Source organism: Fistularia commersonii, chromosome 17, assembly GCF_037954325.1.
Source record: "Fistularia commersonii isolate RoL2024-O1a breed Wild chromosome 17, RoL_Fcom_v1.0, whole genome shotgun sequence".
NCBI classification, from domain to species: domain Eukaryota; kingdom Metazoa; phylum Chordata; class Actinopteri; order Syngnathiformes; family Fistulariidae; genus Fistularia; species Fistularia commersonii.
In genome coordinates, this window is record NC_141300.1 from 11,971,141 (window position 1) to 11,994,181 (window position 23,041).

The 23,041-nt window shown below is 46.7% G+C and overlaps 1 protein-coding gene across 2 annotated transcripts in view; it reads right to left on the bottom strand.

The window, feature by feature from the left end:
- The window catches only part of LOC147225196 (polypeptide N-acetylgalactosaminyltransferase 18-like), an 87,844-nt gene extending 67,315 nt beyond the window's left edge, over positions 1-20,529 (bottom strand). For both annotated transcript variants that reach the window (XM_086163952.1, XM_086163951.1), the window contains exon 1: positions 20,187-20,529. In XM_086163952.1, the coding sequence (XP_086020078.1) occupies positions 20,187-20,427 (241 nt within the window). In that variant the 5' untranslated portion in view covers positions 20,428-20,529. The remainder of the gene's footprint in view (positions 1-20,186) is intronic.
- Between the last annotated feature and the right edge of the window lie 2,512 nt (positions 20,530-23,041).

Below are 23,041 nucleotides of genomic sequence, written 5' to 3' on the forward strand. Positions count from 1 at the left end.
CTTAAGCTCCACGCTCGTGGTTTAACGTCACGCAGCTTCTGTCCATTTTGTCCCAAGCAAACATCAAACCAGTGGCCATCATTGTTTTTAGGAGTGCCGCTTCACAAGAAGTATCTGGTGATGGGCTTGGCTTGTAAGTTCCACCAACCACCAAGTGAAAAGACCCTGTCAACTGGTTCCAGGAGCTGAGCTCCGCCGTCCCTGGTTCCTCTGCGGTCCAGATGCACCAAGAAACGGCCCTGAAAAGGTTCTCGGTGCGGCAAAGGCAGGGCTCGGCAACATTTACCGCTCAAAGAGCCATTTGAACCCGTTTCCCCACAGTAAAGAAGACACCGGGTACCACGCAACCTCTTTGAAATTTAAAATGAATAAACACGACATATAACATTACATATATTTTTTAGCCTTTATGCTATGTATCCAAATGCACTGCGGGCCGCAAAGTAGGAATTTCACTGCATACGGAAAGATGTTTCTACACTGTGCTTGTGACAATAAACGCTTTGAATGTATAAATGAAATGTGTTGCAATGAAAAAACTGCAGAGAAATTAAAATTACATTTCTGCATGCAACAAAACATTTTGAAATCTGAAAAAAAACAGGTTACTTTTAAGCAAAATACTCAATGTCTATTTGAGTCCTTCTTGTATTTATGGAAAAAGTTGAACTTAAATTATCCACCAACAGCAAACCAAAAATGCCATCATCTTTTTACCGCTACGTGCAGTCATTATATTTTAACACGTTTATTTAGATGTAACAAGATCCCCGTAATCTTCAAATTTAAAAATGACATTTTAAAAATGAACAAACTAAAATAAAAACCGGATCAAAGAGCCGCGGGTCGCCGACCCCCCAGGGCAAAGGTGAGTCTAAGAAAGAGGCTCAAGAGTCCTGACGTGGTGGACCAAAGAGCTCTGGGTATCAATCGGCCGGATCGCCTCTGATCGGCAGCTCAAAGCTGGTTCAGCTTCAACTCGGGGCCTGAACGTGAAGAACCAGCTCGGATACGGAATGTAGATTGGGGCTAAAAATAGCTTTCCGAGAGCTTCTCCTCTAAATATTCCAGAGACAACAAGGGGCCGGGGGTTGTTTACAGGGAACCAGACCTGAACCTCCCAAACACGCATGTTGCTTTGCTTTGTTTTGTGGAGCCGGCTGTGAACGACGGCGTGGCGTCTAGTTCAACATCTACCAGACCTTCGGGGCGCCCGACCCAGCAGGACCGAGAGACTCATGATATGGTCCTGGATCCCGAGAACCCCGGGATCGCCTGATCTCCGGGGCGGAAGCCGCCCAAAAAGCGCGAGGAACCGAACTTCGGCTACGATCCTCCCTCTTTTCTCCGCGACGGAGAACATCGCTCTCAGTCCCGCCCCCCCTTTGCGCTCTCTGTTTGAGATGTTGGTCATCCGCTGACCCGCGTTCTGACCTGGCATTCAGGAGACGAGATGAGGCTGGAAGGAGAAGTTCACATGTTCCTGGTCATGTGGTGAAGAGTCAGAGATGGTGGATGGGGTTGTACGTCTATATATGAAGTGTGAATGAATGAGTGAATAGTTGTGTTTCTTTGTGATGTGTGAATGAGAGGGTGAATGGGGTCCCCGTTATCAACCGATGACGGTCCAAGGTGAACCCATCCTCTCATCCAATGACATTTTACAGAATGAATGAATGAGACACAGTTGTAACTCAATGACCTCAAGAAATTTTGAACGAGAGAATTAATGTTTTTTTTTTTTTTATTTCGATACGATGGGTGAATCGATGGGTCTATTTGACCTGTGAATGAAAGGGTGAATGGTTGCATTTCACTATAAGTGGTCCAAAACCCCCAACTTCTCGCCCAATGGCAGTTGGGATGCCCCCATCCACTGCAAATGAATGAATGAATGAATGGTAGTACATCAATTTTAAGAGAAACGTCAACATGAACCCCGAATGTACTTGTATCCACTCCAATCAATAGTCAGACAACCTCGAGGGATATTTGGCAAAGATGTTTCCTTCTCGCCCAGCATGGGCTCAGACTCCCGCCTGCATCCCCGGCGCCGAGAGCTTCCGAGACGTCCGTATCCACGCACGGCGATGAGATTTTTAATGAACACGATTCTATCTTGAACGACTATCATTTAGTTTTTAATAACCAGATGATCCCAACGGCCGGGGGATCGTAATCCGCGTTTGGATACACTTTAATCACTCATTACTCCCGATTTGATTTCATTCACCGCAAAGCCGAACGGCAAACAAATAAACCCGATGAAGAGATTTGTAGAGATTTGAAAAGCTCGTGGCACGGATAGCGGAAGCTCAGACGTCACATCTGTAGCGATCGGTCGTTGATGAAGCCCAAGGTTGTGCCGATGAGTAACATTGAGCATAGATGTATAAAAACATGCGAGTAAATCGCCAAGACCGTCTTGAGAGAACTTGGAAGTTTAACGTTAGCGCTAGGCTAGCCTGTTGTTACGCTGCCAAGGCCCACTCTGCGGGGGGATAATACCGCCATGCACGTCGGGTTCTGTGATTGGGCAGCTTCCCGAGGGGCGTGGCTTGATCTCCTGCAACGTCTCATCAGGTGGCCAACGCGGTTATTCCTTTTATGAACATCGAGGCTACTATTCAGCTATTAGCATGTAACTGTTGGCGCTACCGGTATTATTAGCCTCTCTGTTTTTCATTTATTGTATAGTCCTTTTGGAGTCCTCAAAATAGGATTTCCTTAATTTTTTCATGTCATTGTTTTCATTTCTTTAATTAATGTTTCTTCATTCTATTTCCAATCTATTTTCCATTTTCTATTTTTGTCAGATTTTTAATTCCACTTCTCCTTTTCGGGTTCACGTTCTATTTTATGTTTCATTCAAACTTTGCCTTTGCACGCATGCACAGTGAATCCTGCAGATTCGCAAAATAAGCGAATCAAATCAAATTGTACGTTACAGTAATGCATAATCTGAGCCCCAACCCTCGTACCCCCCCTTGTCTCTTTTCCATTATTGCTTTTGTTATATTTTTCCAATTTTTTTGGCCGCGTCGCTCTCGCCAAGCACCTGCTCCTCGGGGGGGGATGTTGCATTTCTGCAGATCATCTTGAAAACGGCGGTCCGGACAAAATGGTCATCAGAAAACCGGGTTGTGATTTGGCACCATATAAATAAAACATGACTTGATGAGCGGCGCCAGACTCAGAAGAACACAAGAGGGTTCTGGTTCTGAGCCTGGACTCAATTTTATCTGGCATATTAATAATAACAACGGTTCCCATCGCATAATGAGTCGTCAGGATTTATCCTCTCCGTGCCAAACAGGTGATAAATGCTCTCATTGTCCCGGTCGGCCTGTTTGGGAGCCGAGCCCTTTTCCCCTGGATTTCAGGTGAGCACTTGCAGAAATTGATTTATTTTCACGCTGATTTTCTTTTCATTTTATTTAAAAAAACATTTATCAGCTGCGTCTTGCCATTTTGTAATTGATTTATACTCTTGCTCGAGGTTAATCATGTCAGTTCAACACGGTGGGAAAAAAAAAGAAAAACAAGTTTCTCTGCAGGGTTGCCAAGAACAAACATGGTCCATAGAAATGGAATTGAATAAAATATACTTCTATATCAACTGATTACTTAAATAATTCTCCATGGCTGGAAATCAAATGGCTGATTTCACAGGTGAGAAAGTAAAACGAGTGGGGAAATTTATAAAAACCTTCCGTGAAAATATAGAAACCTGACTAAAGCTGCTTTTGGACAGAAAAGTTCCAGGAACTCTATTTCTAAGAAGTGTCCGGCTCGCGTTTGGTTCCAGGAAGTAGCCACCTCCGGGAGATTTTTAACTTTGCATTCCCGCAGGCAGTGAGGTGTGACAACAAACACCTGTGGTGCTCACCTTCAGCTCCGGAAAGAAAGCACGCAAGAAGAAGAGGAAGACGACACAGACAACATGGAAGTGGAAGAGCGTTCATGGAATATCAGATGGTTGTGTTTCTATCTTCTCCCTCTGCTGAAGAAACCCGTTAGCCTTTAGCAGATTCTGCGCTTATTATAGCCAAATGTAGATGTTCCTTGCCAAACCTGGAAATCCTTCTGAGGTGCAGAGGGCCACAAGAGCTTGGACCTCTTTGTCACTCCATTTCTCGCTGCTTTTGGCCATTTTGTAGCAAGAAAAAACAGGGATAGTGTTTAAAAATGGGACTCTGAAAGATGCACCTGCTAATGGGTGCGGCGTATGAGTCCGTCCAAATCACATGAGTACCGATGAGGCTCTAAAAAGACACTCCTTGCAGTCGAGGCTGAGGTCCATGGTCCCTGGCTGCCCTGCTGCCTGAATGCAAGAAACAGATCATTCCTGAAACAGTTCTGAAACAGGAACTGCAAAAAATTCCTTCAGCCCAATAGCGGCAAAAGTGTCCTGACATGGTGGTCCATTCAGAAACCAAGATCTCTTGGCATCACTGAGACTCCTCTGATAGGCAGTCCCAAGCCGTTAGCCGTCCTTCTGTCACTTTTATAGCAAGCTAGCAGCAACGCAGTGACCACAATTTCTTTTTTAAATGCAAGAAGTATCTGGTAACAGACACAGCGTATGATTTCCACCAATCACCAAGTGCCTTTGGAACCATACCAAGCCCCCAGAGGTCCATGGTTCCTGGTTCCTCCGCTGTTTGAACACACCAAGAAACAGCCTTGTTTCTGAAAAGGTCCTCGGAGGAACTGCGAAAAGCTCCTTCAAGACGGAAAAGGGGCTAATGAGCAGAACGTTTCCTCCTCGGGAGAAAAACAGCTAAAGATACCAAGTTCCTGAACCTCCACTGCAGCGCTCCGCCCCGCGGCTGCTCCGCCGTGAATCATGGGAAACGCCGTTCACCTCGGAGCCTCTCCGGCTCCACGCCCGAATCGCATCGGTTCCCCCTCCCCCGTCCGGCTCTCCCGGCGAACTCGTACGACCCTTGGAAAAAGCGCTCCGGCCAGAGCGGGCCCCGTTTGCGCGGATCGGAACGCCTTGAGCCGAAACCCGCTGCGACGGCCCGCCGACAGGCTGGCGGGAGGCGGGAGGCAGACGCGCGGCCGATCCACCCGGTCATTCTTCATCCCGCTAAGTGACGTCCGATTTCCTCATTAATGCGCTCGTTTGCCCGTCATCTGCACGCCGCTGACATGAGCCATCCTGGGCCATGACGAGGAACCAGATATTCCCACAAGTCTGCTGAGTCTTCCAAGGTCTTGTGGATTCAAACGAGGTTGTTATAGACAAAAAGAAGAGGTCGGAAGACGGTTGGATTTTTTTCCGCTGTCGCTCAGTGCAGCTAGCAGCTAGCAGCTAGCAGCTAACGGCTAGTGGAGCGGCGTGGTCCGACGCCGAAGTCCAGGCGGGGCTGGGGAGCAGCCGACCAGTTTCCTGACGACGGCTGCTGTCGCTGACAAACTGCCGGCGGGGATAAAATTCTTACTTTTATTGGCATGGAGCGACGGAGGAGAAGTGGGAGACGGAGCGACGGAGGAGACGAGATAATGGAGGAGGAGATGGATGATGGAGGAGGCAGATGAGGGAGCGGGAAATACTATTTGGAGGATAAACCTGTGCAGAGAATGAGGGATGTATGTGTGTGTTGAGAAGGGATTGAGAGGCGTCTGAAATAATCAGTTGTCACACACGTACACACACACACACACACACACACACACACACACACACACCAATCTTAGTAAACAATGTTTTCCCTCCTTTTGTCCATATTAATGTTTCACAATCCACCAGAGACTGTGTGAGAGGGGTTATTGTATTGTGTGTGTGTGTATGTGTGTGTGTGTGTGTGTGTGCAGCTGAGGCTCTTTCCTCCTCTGTAGTGGCTGCAGCTGAAAAACTCCCAGGAGTCCAGGCCTCGTGTTCCCTCCAGGTGGGAGAGGAGCTTCTTCAAGCTCAGTAATGAAGTGCGTTCATGTTCAGTTGTGCGTCCTGGAGAAAAAACAGGTTCCCTTCAGACACACACAAACACACACACACACACACACACACACACACAGCGACTACTCTCTAAATCTCTTCTATGAAGAAGTGCCGGTCTCTCATCGACTTGGAGCTTATAAAACAACAACTTTGAAATGTGGGTTTTGTTTTTGTTATTTTCCCATCTTGAGGACATTTCATGTGCAGCGGAGAAACAAACCAAGGCTTCTACAGGTGAGAGGTGATTCCTCGTTAGGTGTGTGTACGTATTTAAATATCAATGGCAGGTGCATATTCATCAGTTTATTCATATATCGGTCTTTGCTGATCTTACGCTGCAGATCGTGACATGTCTCGGAACAGAAAATCAATAACCATTAGTCAATAAGTGTCACGTTGCTGCCGATCAGTCCATCAGCGTGGTATCATCCATCATCCACACGTCACGCCGGTGGACAAAAGCTCCAGAGCTTGGATGATGAAAAACCAGATCGGCTCAGGCATGCCCGGGCTTCATGACTAATGACAGCGCTAGCAGACAGCAGCCAATAGGGAACAGAGTCTGAGTGTAACATGTGTACACACACACACACACACACACACACACACACACACACACACACACACACACACACACACACACACACAAAGGTAACATCACATGGCCACATGCAGACATACAACCATTCTCTCATTCATAAGTCATAAAGGACTCTCATACAATCATTCACCCTCTCATTCAAACGTCATACAGACACAAACACAGAAAATTAAGTGCCTCCACAAAGAAAGGAGCCTCTGGTGGAAGCATCATGATGCTGCTAGCCCTTATTATTATTATCATTATTATTATTATTTTTATTATTATAATCATCAACATTACTAGTCATTACGACTACAGTAATTTCTGGACCTGACTGTAAGCCGCACTGGCTACAATGAATGAATAAATATGTGAATATCTATTAATTTATTCCGTTGCCTATAAGCCGTAGGTGTCTCATAACATGACATATTTACACAGAAATTTTTTTTTTTTTTAACTTTTAATTAAATACATACCAGTAACATCCACAAATACATATTGGAAATGCTTTTTTTTCTCCCCCTAATCAGTGCCTGGAACACGGCTGATGAAAAAGATTAATGATAAATAACAAGGAAAAGTCCATCCATCCATCCATTTTCTATCCCCGTTTTGTCTTATTCCAGCTGATCGTCATCTTCGTCTTCCTTTTGTGCACTAAATCCATTCAAGTCGTCTTCTTCAAGTCGTCAGAATTGAGCACCCTCAGAATTTCACGGTCATTTAAATGGTCCGATGTGACGAAGCTAAATGTTTTGGCGGCATGACACTTATTAGCCCCCCCCCCAAAAAAATCCATAAATTAGCCGCATCATTGTTTAAGCCGCAGCGTTCAAAGCGTGTAAAAAAAAGTGGAGGCTTATAGTCTGAAAATTACGGTAGTTGTATTAGTGGTTAAATTGCACGGCTTAACGAACATCCCATCTGCAAATCATTGAAACAGCAAAAATGAATAAAAACTAAAAAAAAAGAGAAAAAAAAAAAGAGCGCTTTCTTTCTTTCATCTGGACATTTTTAGCCAAAGCCACATTTGTCTTTGTGTCCACCTCTCCCGTCCAGCTCTTGTCTGGGTTATTTTTTATTTTTTATTTTTTTATCCTTACCTGATCTGCACGCCATCCGCCTCTGAGGCTGCATCAAAATGTCACCACGGAGGCGTCGCCGCTGCCGCCGCTGCATATAAAACACTCGGCCCCTGCGTTCAGCCATTAGTCGACTCATCTCGGCCCCAAATCCTCTCTAATCACCGTGATATATTGACCATAACCGGCGATTCTAATTGGGTCATTCATTCACTTAATTCGCGGAGTAATTAGACACTGTTTCACACATTAGTCATCCCGGTATTTAAATTAGCTTCATAAGAAGAAGTGAGGAAATGCCGTGGGTTCGGGCGGGGTGGGAAAAGAAAAAAAAAAAGTTTCCTCATTAAAGTGGGATTTCAGTGGTTTCCAGAGGCTCGACGGGACCGAAACTCAAACAGAGCGACGCGAGCGACGGGAGGCGCGGCGAGGGCGGGAAGCAGATGGAGAGAGACCCTCCAACCCTCGCCTGAGGACCGAGCAGCCTCGGGCACGGAGCACTAACTGGATCCCGGCGGGAGGGAGGGAGGTCACATCACGGGGTAATTCACCGGAATGCAGAGGAGACACTGTAATATAGATGACGCTCTGCTGAATCTCTGATTAAATCCTCCAAAGCGTAGCCTGCGACCATCCCGGCCGACGGGAGGAACGTGAAGCAGAGCTTCCGTAAGAAATGTGGTTTTCTAGAGTGCAGCACCCAGAATTTTGGATGTTATGAGTTTCTTTGCAGACGATGTCCGCGGCGGTTCTTGTTCGTTCGGATCATGGTGAGATCTTGAATCATCGTGGAAACCGGACTTGTATGTCTTCCCTTTTCAAACCTCATCCCAGAGTCGGTTCTAATGAGTCGTTCGTTGGGGACAAAGGCGCAACTTTTGGGGATTAACTGGAAAATCAGCACCACGAGTTTTACATAGCTGGTCGCCATCACCTACACGAGCCCAAAACTCTTGCAGTTAAACTGTGTGCACAATTAGGACATTTTTTATCCGTAATTTCCAACAACAAGCTGTATAAAACTTGTGACCAAAGGAGATCAACACCCCATATCAAGAATATCAAAAATTGCAAAAAGTCTTTCAGAGGGAGGCGGCACTCTTTCGGGGCGTGATCACAAAACCATCACAACGTTTTGTTGTTTCCAAGTGGTCAGCAGGGTCGCGAGAAAGGCGTCGAGGTGAAAAGACGCAAATGAACCGCCACAGATTTGAGAAGAATCAAACAAGAAGCTACCAGGAAGCCGTTATCAATCCAGCGCTGCCATATTCCACAACCTAAGTCAAGAATGGGCAGAGAAATATCTGAAGCCAGATTCTTCAAAGGTTTTGTGGACTGATGAGATGAGCTGCATTTCCACTCGGACGCCAGCGGGGTGGAGGCGGGGGTGCCGGTATGGGCGGGTATTATTAAATTTGAGCCCGTTGGACCTTTTCGGTTTGAAAATCAACTCTCAGACCGACTGGCAATTTTTAGAAGACGCTTTCTTCAAAAACAGCCTGCATCTTTCAAGAAGACTTTGCTTTTTATGCAAGACAAACCTCCAAAAACTAATGACACGGCCCCCCTTCTTCACTTGACTTAAACCCTATTGAGAACTTTTGGGGATTTCTTAAGCAGGAAATTTACAGTGAAGGAAAACAAGCCACCTCTCTGAAGAGATCAAGAAACCGACTGACTGAGTGAATGGAAGAATTGTGACTGCGATCGTAAAGAAGGGTGGCTATATTGGTCACTAAGGTTTTATTTTTTTTAATTTTATTTAAGAGTAAATTTTGAGTTCTCACTTTAACCGGTGAAAATAAACGAGTGAGATGGGACATGTTTGTTTTTCACTAAGTTGCATATTAATTCTGCACACTAATAGTTGCAGAATTCAAACACTAACAGTGTACATATAGATATTCTCTTAAGAAAGCCCAAAACTTCACTTTTACTACTTAATTGTTCAGGTTTGAGGATTTGTTAACATTTTGGATTGACCAGGAGCACTCTAGTTGTACAACAACAAAATGAATGCTCAAAAGTACAACTTGCCTCATAATTGTGCACATAATGTATTTTGGGAAAAACCCCGCAGCTTTTAGAAGCGAAGAAGCTTCTGGAATGAGGGCTGAAACAAAATTCAAGCCCAGTAGCCACGACAAGAGGATTTCCACAAGAATTGCTTTGCAGATGACGTGGTTCTGTCGCCTTCATCCGACCGTGATATATATACACACTAATCCCCAGCGTCTAGTATTTATAATTTATCATTTCACTTTGCACATAATTTATTGTCAGTTATAGAGGAAACTTGTTTATAAAGTCAATTTTTCATATTTAAAAACACGTAACAAAGCCAGGAGGCTGGAACGGATTCATAGCCTTTCGGTTCATTTTGACGGGGAAATTGAATTTGATATACGAGCAAATTAAGTCTCAAGCTCGTAAACAGAACCAATATTACTCGTAAGTCAAGCATTCCTGCGGCCGACTTTGCTTTCTGGATCTTATTTCCTGGAGTATTACTTATTACTTCAATTTCTTTGTACCGCTGCAACGACGATAAAAAAGGTGTAATGCCAGTCGTGGTGAAGAAGGATCCATGAGGATCTGGATGTTCCCTCCTTCACCTCTGGTCCAAGCTGCGGTGGTGGCCGAAAGAACCAGATCATGGTTACAAAGGGTTTTATCCTGCCTATTTTATTTGTTTATTTTATTCATCGCTTTTCATTTTTGTCACTATTTATATTGTTTAGTTCTATAGTTCAGTATTTTTCACCCTCACTCTTGTCATCCGTGATGATGATAATAATAATAATAATAATACATGGGATTTTTATAGCGCTTTTCATGACACTCAAAGACGCTTCACAAGTATGATGTTGTTGTTTTCATCTTGTCTATTTATTCCTGGATTTTTTGTTTTGTTTTGCTATCTCCCGCCTTTCTATTTATAATTCATATTTATTTCCTTTTTTTTTTTTGACATTAGAACTGTTACGCTGCTGTGACCCCTATGGAGATCAATACACTTTATCCTCTGCAGGGTTTCCGGGTTCTCCCTCAGACAGATTAAGGTCCTCGTCATCCAGGAGGGGTTTAGAGAAGAACCGCTTCTCCTCCACCTCCGGACGAGCCAGGAGAAATGTCTCGGGCCTCCTGGAGGACGAGCCAGGACGACACCTCGGGCTGGACCGAGCGACCCGGCAGCTTCGGCTGCTTCCCCTCAGACGCCAGATAAGAGCCAGAAGATGAATGGCAGATGATGGAGCTGCATCTACAAGAAATCACTGTTTTGGCGCGAGCTGCATGCTGTGGCAAGTTCTCTGGCATTTCACATTTCGGGTATTTTCCAGTAGATATTCAGGCAAGGACCACTGCTGGTTGACCGAACCCCACCGGGAGAAGAGAAACGTGGGATATTTTCCAGGAATCCAAAGAGTTGCGTGCAAGTGAAAGGGATTTCAACGATTTTCCTCCGCGTCGCCTTTACGGTGCGTGCAAAGGAATCGTCCACGTTCCAGAGTGCACGTGCATGTCAGGTCAAACTCATAAAGCGTCGCTCGGCGTCTCAGAGGCGAGGGGCTAAACCCATTATGGCACTCCCAGGAGTGTATGTGTGTGTGTGTGTGTGTGTGTAATGCGCAGCCCGGAGTGTGTTTATCAGGATGGGAAGCGGGTTAACAAGCTGCTCGGGCGGCGCGCAATCTTCATCTTCAGAGATTAGCGTTCCTTTAATAGAGTAAATCAAAATTACACTGATGACCAGTCAGATGACGGGGATGATAATATGAAGCGTGACTGTAGGAAACACCAGATTCTTCTTTGGAGGAGCATCTCAGCATCGAATCTTTCAGCGGTATTTCAAGCCGGCTTCTGGCCGACGCACATGCGAGGATCTTGTTTACCAACCGATAAAGAACCGGGAGGAGAAAAAGAAAAGAAAAAGCGGGACGCGGCTGGATGTCGGCCATCTTTGGCCGAGAAGCGAAGCGCTTGTGACTCACGCGGCTCTGTGTAATTTCACAGGTGGAGGGGAAATGTCCACACGGCGCGTTAATGGAAGAAAACAGCCTCCCCCCCCCCCCGTTTGATGGGGGATGTGGGCGGATGATTTATGCATGATGATGTCAAGGCTGATCTGTCATCGCTAATAGGAGGGTTTTAATCAGTGTGAAGCCTTAATGAAGATTCACCCCGACTCACCCAGCGGCACCAACCGGGAGATTGTTTGGGTTTCTGTGCCGGCGAAACAGCGGGAAATTAAAAGTCTGTGACGAGATGTCCAAGAGAGTGCTCTGTATGTATGTGTGTGTGGTGTGTGTGTGTGTGTGTGCACGCCTTACCAATCCTTGAAACTACAGCATTTAAATTGACTGAAAAACCGTAAGAAGAGTGGATCTTTACACTGTCTATTCTGCATCATTCATTCACTGCTTATCCTGCACTCGGGGGTCGTCTTATCCCAGCTGTCATTGGGCGGACGGTGGAGTTTAACCCCGGGCCGCTCGCCAGTCGTACGTATGTTCACGTCCAGAGACGTTCAACCATTCACGTGTCATCTAGATCAGGTGCGCCCAATACGTTGATCGCAAAGGTAGTGTGTGTAGATGGCATGGCATTAAAACGTAGACGTCAGCTTATCATCCTCATTATGAAATTCGTCACTTGACTGACAGTCGGTCTGTCCGATCTGACCTTTTCTGACGCAGGCGTCACTGCGCATGAGCACATAACGGCACATTTTACCAAGCTAGCAAGTTAGCCTCCAGTTTATGTCTACTAAACTTATGGGTATAAAAATGAGTGGGAGAGCCGGACTGAATAAAAAGACTGAAACGTATCACTTCCGTACAGACTGGGAGGTGGACTTTTTTTTTTTAACTATGTCATTTTCAAAGTGCGTTTGCCTCATCTGCCGGTCTGCCATTGCTGTATAGAAAAACAGAAATGTGGAGCAGCATTTTCAGGCCGTTCATAAAAACTACGACACCGACTTCCCACCGAAAAGGAGAAAGGTTAAGGAACTAAAACCCCAGCTATCGGGACAGCAGTCATTTTTCTCACAGCCACAGCTGACGCCATTCAAGTCATCAGAAGGCGTGTTTTTCAGAGGTGTTTTTTTTACATGCATTCGTGTTTTTTCCACCCTCCTTTTGTTTGCTTTATGGAAAAATAAACGCTGTGAGAATCAGGTGAAAAAAATTTCATCGGAACACATCGTATTATCTATAATTTCCATCGGAGCGTCACGCATCGCCCCACCAGGGATCACAGCTGCGTGGGTGGCATTTTTATATAACCTGTTTCCTGATGCTCTCTCGCTCCGACAACCATCTCCATTCCTTTACACGTGTCGTTCCTTTCACGGGAGGGGTCTCTTGCTCTCCGGGGGGTTTCAGTCGTGCAAATGAACACGCGGGGTGACACCAGTCGGCGTGAAAAAACGTTTTCTGAGGTCGGCAAGTGCCAGGCAGAAGACCCGGGGAAGAAGATGGATGGAGGGAAAGAGGACGGGACATTAGGAGAGGGTTAGATGGAGGCGGATAATTGGCGACCCCTGAAGGGAGCAGCCCGAAGAAGAAGATGATGATAATGGAGAATATGAAACGTTTTTTTCTGCCAATTCACCCATTCATTATCCAAGGGGGTGGCGGCTCTTATCCCAGCTGTGATTGGGCAAAAGGTAGGGCTCGCCCCGCACCTGTCAATCATGGAGCCATGGTGAGACGCATGACCATTCACGCGTCGCATAGAAGCGTACAATCATTCACTCTGTCATTCCCATGTCCTGTAGACAGACAACCATCATGTGATGTAGACAAGCATTCACCCTCTCATTCACATGCCGTAAAAAGCTCCCACGGCCTCTGCCATTCATTTCAACCATCAGCCTTTCAGTAACATGTCAAATACAGGCATAAAACCATTCACCTTTTCACTCACAGCTCACGGAAACGCACACAACCATTCACTATTCACAGGGAATTTAGAAGGACGAGCATTCATTCTACCATTCCCGGATCAAATAGAGATATTCAGCTATTCACTTCTGTAAAGAGACAAACAACCATTCACTCTGTCATTCTTAATTTCCTCTTCAAATCTTTGCACTTAAGACCTTAAAACACTTTATAGCCTTGACTTTGTCACTTTATAGTTTTATTTGTATTTCTTACTCTCCCCCCCCCCCTTTTTTTTTTACTGTTTATACAATTTCCTACTATTATTTATTATGATTATGTTTTACTTGAAACTCTGGCACAACAATTTCCTTCGGGATAAATAAAGTTGTTCTTATTTTTATTCGCACGTCACATCATATACAAGCATAAAGCCACTCACCCACTGGTTCACACGTATAAAAAAAAAAAAACATTCACACGTCCGGATAGTTCGGGGTCTCCAGTGAACCTCCAGCAAAGTGTTTGGACTGTGCGAGGAACATGAGGAGAACATGGAGACCCCACACGGAAAGGCTTCCGGTGGGAATCCAACCAGGGACCTTCTGGCTGTGAGGCCGAAGCTCCACTCGCTGACTTCTCTTTCAAACATACCAGTTGTGGTTTTCACACAGTTGCAACGTCAAAGTCAAGCTGAGAAACTTCAGATTCAGTGTGTGTGTGTGTGTGGCAGGTCGGGTGGGGGCGGGATGGGGCCACACCATCACCCCACCTTTGCTTTTCAATTTCAGTTTGCAACCGCGGACGCATTAATGCAGTCTCTTGATTAAAGCGTGACCCCTCGGGGTCCGAGAACAAAGCGGCGGCTTCGCGTCAGCGTTCTCCTGATCCGCTCTATTTCACATCACACGCCGGTGAGAACCAGGATCTGGGTCTGAGCGGGTCGGGGTTCTGCGTGCAAGGACAGTCGCTCTACATGCAGGAGGCGGACGCAACGACACACCCCGACAACACGCGCACGGATGTCACGTCCAGCCTTCCTCCTCCTCCTCCTCCTGCTGCTGCTGCTGCTGCTGCCGCTCCTCCTCCTCAGCAGACTGTCAGCGCAGATCGACCCGCATTGACTCATGAATAGAAAACTAAAAATAAGCTGCGCGTTTGGCAACGCAGACAAACATGGGGAGCTCTGTGCATCTCCTGTTCCAGGTACGCCGCGGTGATCCTTAACTGTGTTTGACGGGAAGTCGTGACGTGGCTCCGGTCCAGAGGACCGCCCGACCCGGCTGAACTCGGGAGCGTCAGCCTGCATTAGGGACAACCGAAGACGGACGTTATTTCAAACTCGTGCCTCTTGTGTCACGGATAAAACGACACAGCGGTTGATTGGTGATCCAACTCTGCATTAAACTCATAATAAAAGTAATAAATATATTTATGGAGTACTTTCTGTCGCAGGGCTGCGCAAATGAGAACGAATAAATTGCACGCATTTACTTTATTTATTCCGCCTATCCCGATGTGAGGGACTCCATGGGGTGAAAAGCTTCCACTGAGCCTCCTGAAGGTTTTTGGACTGTGTTAGGAAACCAGAGAACTCTGAGGGAGGAACCTTCTTGCCCAGTCTTGAAGGCACCTTGGGGGTACCACAAAAGACTTGAACTCAGGGAGTCCACTGAAAATGAGGCAGTGGACTCGGTGAGGAGCAACACCTTGAAGTCTGCTCCGATCTGGACGGGAAGCCATTGGAGAGGCCGGGCCTCGGACGCTCTGCTCAGGCAACCCGGATAAAAGGACCGGATTATAATAATCCAGAAGGGATGTCACAAATGCATGGATAAGGATCTCTGCATGCTTTAATGACAAGACAGGTCTGATCTTTGTGATGTTTCCAAGATAGCGGTAAGCTACTCTGGTGTCCTATTTGATCCAGAGGTCCAAAGAAAGACACTAAGATTCCTGCCTCAAAGTGAAACCATACCATATACAGAAGCGGATCATCTGCATAGCGGAGCAAGTTTTGAAATGAACACAGGATCTTGCCCAGTGCTAGCAAGAAGAACGAAAACAGCAGTGAACCCAGAACGGACCCCTGCGGAGCCCCATACCTCACATCACTGGGATCAGAGAGGGGATTACTGAGCAGATCACTGTGCAACCTCTCAGACGGGTATGAATCAAACCGCCAGAGCCGAGATCCCAAAAGAGTTCTCCAGTCTGATTTTGCATTGAATGACTATCGACAAACTTGGACAAGCAGGAAGAGTACTAACAAGGCAATCAAATGTAGAAAATAAGATAATTCATACTTTATTAATCCCCATAGGGAAATTGGTTCTCTGCAAATAACTCATCATGGAAGAACCATAAGCAGTATAAGCTGCCGTCCACCAGCGCCAGGGGAGCAGTTAAGGGTTCGGTGTCTTGCTCAACACATCCACACACTAGGAAGAGCTGGGAATCCAACCAGGAACGCTTAAGGGGCCGCAACGCCTTGTTCCCATACCGGGACTCGAACCCGGGGCGAAAACCAGGAATCCTAACAGCTTGATCATATGGGAAATAAGATAAGATTAACTTTATTGATCCCTATAGGGGAAAGTCTCACAGCGGCGTAACACTTAAGTGTCAAAAGTGAATATGAATATAAATTGAGAGACAGTTAGCAAAGACATTAACGAATATATAGACAGCAGGGAGAGCAGCAACAGCAACAACATCAGGGATAAGAATTGACAGCAGAATGGAGCAGTAAGGGTGAAAAATAGACAACTAAACGACAATATAAATAGAGTGACAATAGCAATGACAAGAATAAGATAATTAAATAGAAATAGTCAGGATGCCTGCGGGCTGGGACCAACAAGGGTAGAAAAAGATAGCAGAGTAAGGGCATGATGTGAATGGGTGAGGTATTGAAGGTGCGGTAGCACATTGACAGTACGCCTGATACAACAAAAGCTAAAGGGCCCACAGGTGGACATGTATGTCCATTCTTCCTCCACTTCCTAAACTCTGCTTTGAACCGTACTCTGCAAATCATGGCCTTTCTAAGCTCTTGAAGGACACACTCTGCCAGGTGCCGGGCAGGGTTTGGTCTCCGGCCCCCAAGTTTGGCCCATTTTTTGTTCAAACGCAGGAACAGCGTCTGGATGGAACCATCTCCACGGCGTGTTCGCTTGCAAGGACTTAGCCAGGCTTTACCGAAACATCTATATTCAGCGGGAAAAATCTTTCAGGCGCCCGTGAAACATCATGAGGCGTAACGCGACTGCAAAAGAAAGGATTCTTTTCACCGCAGAAGCCGTAGGGACAGGAGAGCAACAAACATCTGCCCAGCTCTGTACGCGGGCTAACAGAGATCTAGCATTATCCCGATGTCGGTCGAATGTCCTATCATTCAGGCCGAAGCTAAAACTATTTAAACGCCACACACTCAGTACGTTTCTAAGAACCGGCATCTTTTCAGAATCTGATGAGGAGCCGCCCGCGGAGGAACCATTGCAATCGTCTTCCCTCCAAGCGCCCCGCTTTTTATTTTACAGCTCGGAGCGAAGACAGAGAGCGTGGATGTCGTCATGCTTTATTCAGGCGGCCAATGTCGTTGTCTGAAAATGAATCGAGGCTTGTTCTCGTCACGGCCGTTATCCTGAAAATTACGATGACACGATCGGGACGATCGTAATAAGAGAAATGAAAAGGGACGGTAAATCTTCCCATCACACACACAGCCAGGGAGCAGTCACACACACCAGTCAATATTTAAAAAGAAATTAAAAAAAAAAAGAAAGCCGAGGATCCATTTTTACCTTTCATTTAGCTAATTAATTTGGATGTTGCCATGGAAACGTCAGGTGTCACTGCACCCTTTGCGCACGGGGACGCAGGCGGCGCTAATGAGCCGGTCTGTATGTTTCGTCATGTCCCGTCAGTGAAGTGTTCGGCTCCTCCCGCCGTAGGAGGAATATCGCAATCCGGTCGCTCGCCGCGGTCCACCGAAAACGTCCATCACTCGGCCCGACGCCCGGCAAACGCAAATATTAGGGCTGGTCTAAATTTGGAAGGGACTCATATTCTGCAAATATCACAGCTGCTAGGACTCGCCGTCCGTTGGTTCCTTCCCGTAAATCCTCCGGCGGAAAACTCTTCTGGCCCACTTCGGATGTCATTTGTCCCACTTCTGCGCACACGTTGTTGCTAGAGATCCCTGAAACATGGAGGACTGGGGCGGGGGGCGGGGGTGATGGTTCCAGGGAATCGTAACGTTCCCGGGAAGAAGGTGCAACTCCTGAAGTGGGTTGAACTACAGGACGTCACTTCCACTCGGACGAAGGCAGGAACTGGGCCGATTATGCGAATGCAGATAACATTTTAAAGTGGGTCAGATTTTGGTCAATTGGTGGCTACCTCCCCCCGGAACTCAAATCTTACATTCTCATGCCGTGTTCTGGTGCGATGCGGCTGAATCTAATTAACGCAATAAAATTCTCAAAGCGTGTCCTTCCTCTCCCTCGTTGACCTTCAGGGAGGTACGTTGCGGCTCCAACGACTACCCGGCTCAATTTGGGTTTTGGGGAGAAGCCTCCTCTAGGGGAACCTTTGAGTTGTTCATTCTGGGAAGAGACCTGGGAGGAGGTACCTAGAACTCCACACTCAAAAAAACCAGTGAAGAAAAAGAAGAGGAAGACGACACGGACAACGTGGACAACAACCATGAACACTGAGTTGTTGCGTTCTACCAAACACCAAGAACCTACCTCATAGGAGTCCCATAAAGGGACCCTGCCTCAGAGTAGGAGCTAAGGCGGCCCCAGAGTTCCACTGAGGTCTATCAACTCTGGTTCCTATGCTATTCAAACGGGCAAAAAATGGTCCATTTCCTGCAAGAGTTCAAGGAACTGCAAAAAGTTCCTACAGCATGAAAGGCTCTCGAATGATGCGGTCAGCACACAAAAGACGTAAGCTAACTCCGCACTTATTTCGGTCCAAAATATTGATGTTCTTCAGCGATCCCTGGAAACCCCTCTGAGGTGTAGCAGGCCAGAAGAGCTTGGACCTCTTTGTTGATCCATTTTTCACAGCTTCTGTCCATTTTGTCCTGAGAAAATAGCCAACCCGTAACTGGGATGCTGTTTAAAAATCAATGTGCAAGAGGTCTCTGGTAATGGCCCTGGCTTAGGAGTTCTCCAAATCATCTGAGTCATCTTCTGGAAATGCAAAGAAACCCTGCGCCTGAGTAGCAGCTAAGGTGGCCTCATTCTTGAACACGCTGAAAAAGGTTCCTACAGCGAGAAAGTGCTATGGGCATACGTTGGCCAACGTCCCAAACGTTGGCCATCACAGCCCGACAAAGCAATGCAGGCCCAGGAGTGCCGTCCTGAAGACACCTCCTGTCTTCCAGGCGCCCATACGCACATTTTACTCACATTTTAGCAAGGCCTATCTCGCCACCGTTTGCTTTTCTGTTTTCTCCCCCCCCCCCCCCCCCCCCTTGGGCCACGGTACCGGAGCCTGGGTTTCGGCTGGGCCGTTTGTTCCGGTTAAATAGCGTCCGCCAGGGTGACGGGCAGTTTCGTGTCAACACCAAACACCCAATAAACGACCGGCAGCGGCGTTCTAAATCACAGCGAGGAAACAACACTGTTTCAGAGACGCTCTGCAGCTCCTTGACAGAACAAAGAGCCGGGAAAAGGAGAAGGAAGGAACGACATCGGCGAAACACCCGATACCACAAGGTCAGGTTTGAAAAAAAAATTAATTGAATAAATAATCATTATTGTTCATTCAATAAATATTCATATATTCATTCATTTCTACCGCTTTCACATGAATCAACATGGAATCAGTGCAAAAAGTAAATACATTGTGTTTCTACTTCAGGTTTTCACAGTTTCTCGTTACTTGTGCTAGTCGTTCGGAGCTCCATCTATGAGATAAAGAACGACAGGGTGAATGGTTGATGTGTCTATGAGGTGGGAATGAGAGGGTGAATGATTGCATGCCTCTACAGGACTGTCTCAGAAAATTAGAATATTGTGATAAAGTTCTTCATCTTCTGTAATGCAATTACAAAAACAAAAATGTCATGCATTCTGGATTCATTACAAATCAACTGAAATATTGCAAGCCTTTAATATTGCTGATTATGGCTTACATCTTAAGAAAACTCAAAAATCCTATCTCCTAATATGAGAATACCATGAAACGGTATTTTTTGTTTTTTTTTTAAACATTACAGAAGGTAAAGAACTTTATCACAATATTCTAATTTTCTGAGACAGTCCTGTATATGAGGTTTGAATCAAAAGGTGAATGATTGTGTTTCCATTGTGTGAATGAGAGAGTGAACGGTTGTATGCGATTAATATGCGATTTAAATGACAGAGTGAATGTTGTGTCTCTATCGTGTGTAAATGAAGGTATATAATGCTTGAATGAATAAATGCATCCTTTTCTATGGATTCCCGTCTTCTGAGCCTTAAACGCGAATATAATTGAATCGCGAAAAAAAACTAAGAAAAGAAAACAAAAAAAAAATATCCATAAAGTTGTTTTCAATAAGAAAAGCAATCTGTCGGGCGCAAGTTCAAACAAACAAACAAAAAAATAAAATAAAATAAAATCAACTTGAACAACTTGGGAAGCAGCGTGTGTGCGTGTGTGTGTGTGTGTGTGTGCGCGCTGACCTCGGATGTGCTCGTTCACCACGCTCTCCAGCCGCTCCAGCCGCTCGATGATCCGCAGCCCGTCCGCCTCCAGCTTCACGCCCGCCTCCGCCGCTCCTCCGCCGGCCTCGGGAACTTTGTTTCCGCCGTTCGCCACGTACCCGGTGATCCAGCCCACGTACAGCAGGCACACGACGTTGGTCATGCCGCTCAGTACCACGCAGGTGGACACCAAAGTTTTGGTTCTCCTGGAGCAAAGCATCGCGACATGTTGTTGCGACCCGGGAAGCGCGGCGGTCCCGGTGCCGGTGCCGGTTGCCGGCGCCGGTGTGTTCGGTGCTCGGCTCCGTGCAGGGCGGCGGGGGAAGAGTCCCGCCGCGCCGCAGACGCCGCTGCCAGGCTGTCAGCCGAAGCCCCGCCCCCTCCGCGCTCATCGGCCCCGCGCCGGCCAATAGGGGGGGAGAAGGGGCGTGGCCTAAGCGCCGCCGCTCAGGTGGGGGAGGGGCTTCATCCGATACCTCCAGACAGGTGTTCCGGTTCCAATCATTGTATTGTGCATTCATCGATCATTCGTCAATTACTGTGTGTGTGTGTGTGTGTGTGTGTGTGTATGTGTGTGTGTGTGTGTGAAGGAGTGAATGCAAAACCACCGCAAGGTGATGACAGTGCCCGAGAGGTTTATAAAGACACGTTAGCATCACGTATCGCAGGACATTGCGTGTCCCGACAGCGACGAAGCAATGATTTCATTTCCTCCTGTCGTTTTTTTTTCCCTTTTGAACAGGAACTTGTCAAATCACATGTGATTTTGGATCCCCACATGAAAAACCAAGGCTTCCAGGAGGCCGACAGGCTCTGTCGTGCCATCTGGCTCCTAGCGAAACACGGCCCACCCCTGGGTCAGCATGCAAAGATGGTGGCAGGACAGGGAGGGAACCCCTGGAATTAAAGGACACCTTAAATCTAAAGATCCCAGACTCAAAGGACCCCTGAACCTAAGGGGCCCTTGGACTTAAGTGACCCCCAAATTAAAGGACCCAGGACTTAAAGGACCCCCGAACCTAAGCGACCCCAAGACTTAAGGCACACCCACCCAAAAGGACCCCAGACTCAAAGGATCCCAGAACTCAAAGGAACCCTCAACTTAAAGGATCCCTGAACATAAGGGATCACTGAACTTAAGGGAAACCTCCAAATATAATGACCCCTGAACTTAGAGGAGCCCAGACTCAAAGGACCCACAACTTGAAGGACCCCTGAACTTTAAGGACCCCCAATTTAAAGGACCCCTGAACATAATAGACCCATGAACTTAAAAGATCCCTGAACTTAAGGGACCCCTCAGAATTTAAGGACCCCTGAACTTAGAGGAGCCCAGACTCAAAGGACCTACAACATGAAGGACCCCTGAACTTCAAGGACCCCCAATTTAAAGAACTCAGGGTCCTAACAGACCTCTGAACTTAAGGGACCCCTGAACCCAACCGAAAAGGACTCCGGTCTGAAAGGACAACTCGGCTTACAAGAACCCCGACTTATAGGGGTCCCTAAACTTAAACGCCCCCAAGAGATAATGGCTCACCAACTGCAAAAACCGCAGATCCACCAGCTCCCTCAAAGCTCTGATTTCCTGCCAGAACACAGTTTTTCTTTACATATTTCATGAATGTTACTATATTTGTTTACAGGAAGCCGGGAAGTTCAGGTGCTTCAAATCAGCAACAGGAAGTCATCCAGAAGACTTTCATGCAAAAGAAAAAGAAAAAGACGCAAGGTTTATTTATAGCTGACGAGGAAACTGTGACAGGAAATTTTAATTTGTTGAGATTTTATTTATTTATTATTGAACCGAAGCTTGAAGACTACAACCCCAACCGGCTTACTCCTTCTGATGGAGTCACAGTGGCTGGTCCGTCACGCGGGGTGGAAAATGGGAAGAAAACACACACACACACACACACACGCACATACACACATACAACGACTGTTACTCCAGGGTTACCTGGAGTAACTTCAGAGACCCGAAATACCAGCAGATGGATTTCACAGTTCGAGCTGCTGTTGGCTGCTACTTTCATCTCTCCGCCGCTTTGGAATTCACATGCGCATTGACAAACACACACACACGTACACACATCTACAGAACTTGGACACGTATGTGGTGGCGGATCAACATCTCTCACCTCGGAGCTGCTGCGTCAGCTGACTGCCAGATAAATAATGCAATGGATATGAAATATTCAGGATCTTCTCATCACCTCGTCTGTCTCTCCGTCTGTCTCCGCATCTCCAGGCGTCTCATCTGTCCGTCCATCATCGCCGGACCGGTTCTTGTTGTTGCTGCGGAACCGCGGGGGGATCCGGGATGCAGGAGCTACCGCTACCTCGAAAAGGTGGAGAGGAGAGTTCGGCAGCGTCCTGTCAATAAGGTCATTTCACCAGGGGACGGGTTCAGTCCGACGCATAAATAGGAATAGGAATAAATCGGCCTCGTTCCTGAAAAGGAGCTCTCGCACCTGTCAATCACACGGCGAATCAATGAGAGGATAATCACCAACAAATCGGCCTCGGAACAAAGTTTTCGAGCCGCAAACAAGCCTCGGTGCACCAACCCAAACAAACAAAAAGGTTTTCTCAAGGGTTTTCTGCCATGTAGCGCGGTAGCGTAGCGGCAGCCGGGCGTGCTACTCCCCACTGTTTACATCCTTCATCACTGTGTTCTCCTGTTAGAGCGCATTTTTCAGTAAGCTAGCCCTCATTATGGCTCCCAAAAAGATAATAGTTCTCGAGCTATTAAGGAGGTAAGTTATTACATAAAGTTATTGCAGTCGATCTAAAGAAGGAAATACTAGCTAAATGTGAGAGTGCTGTTGGTG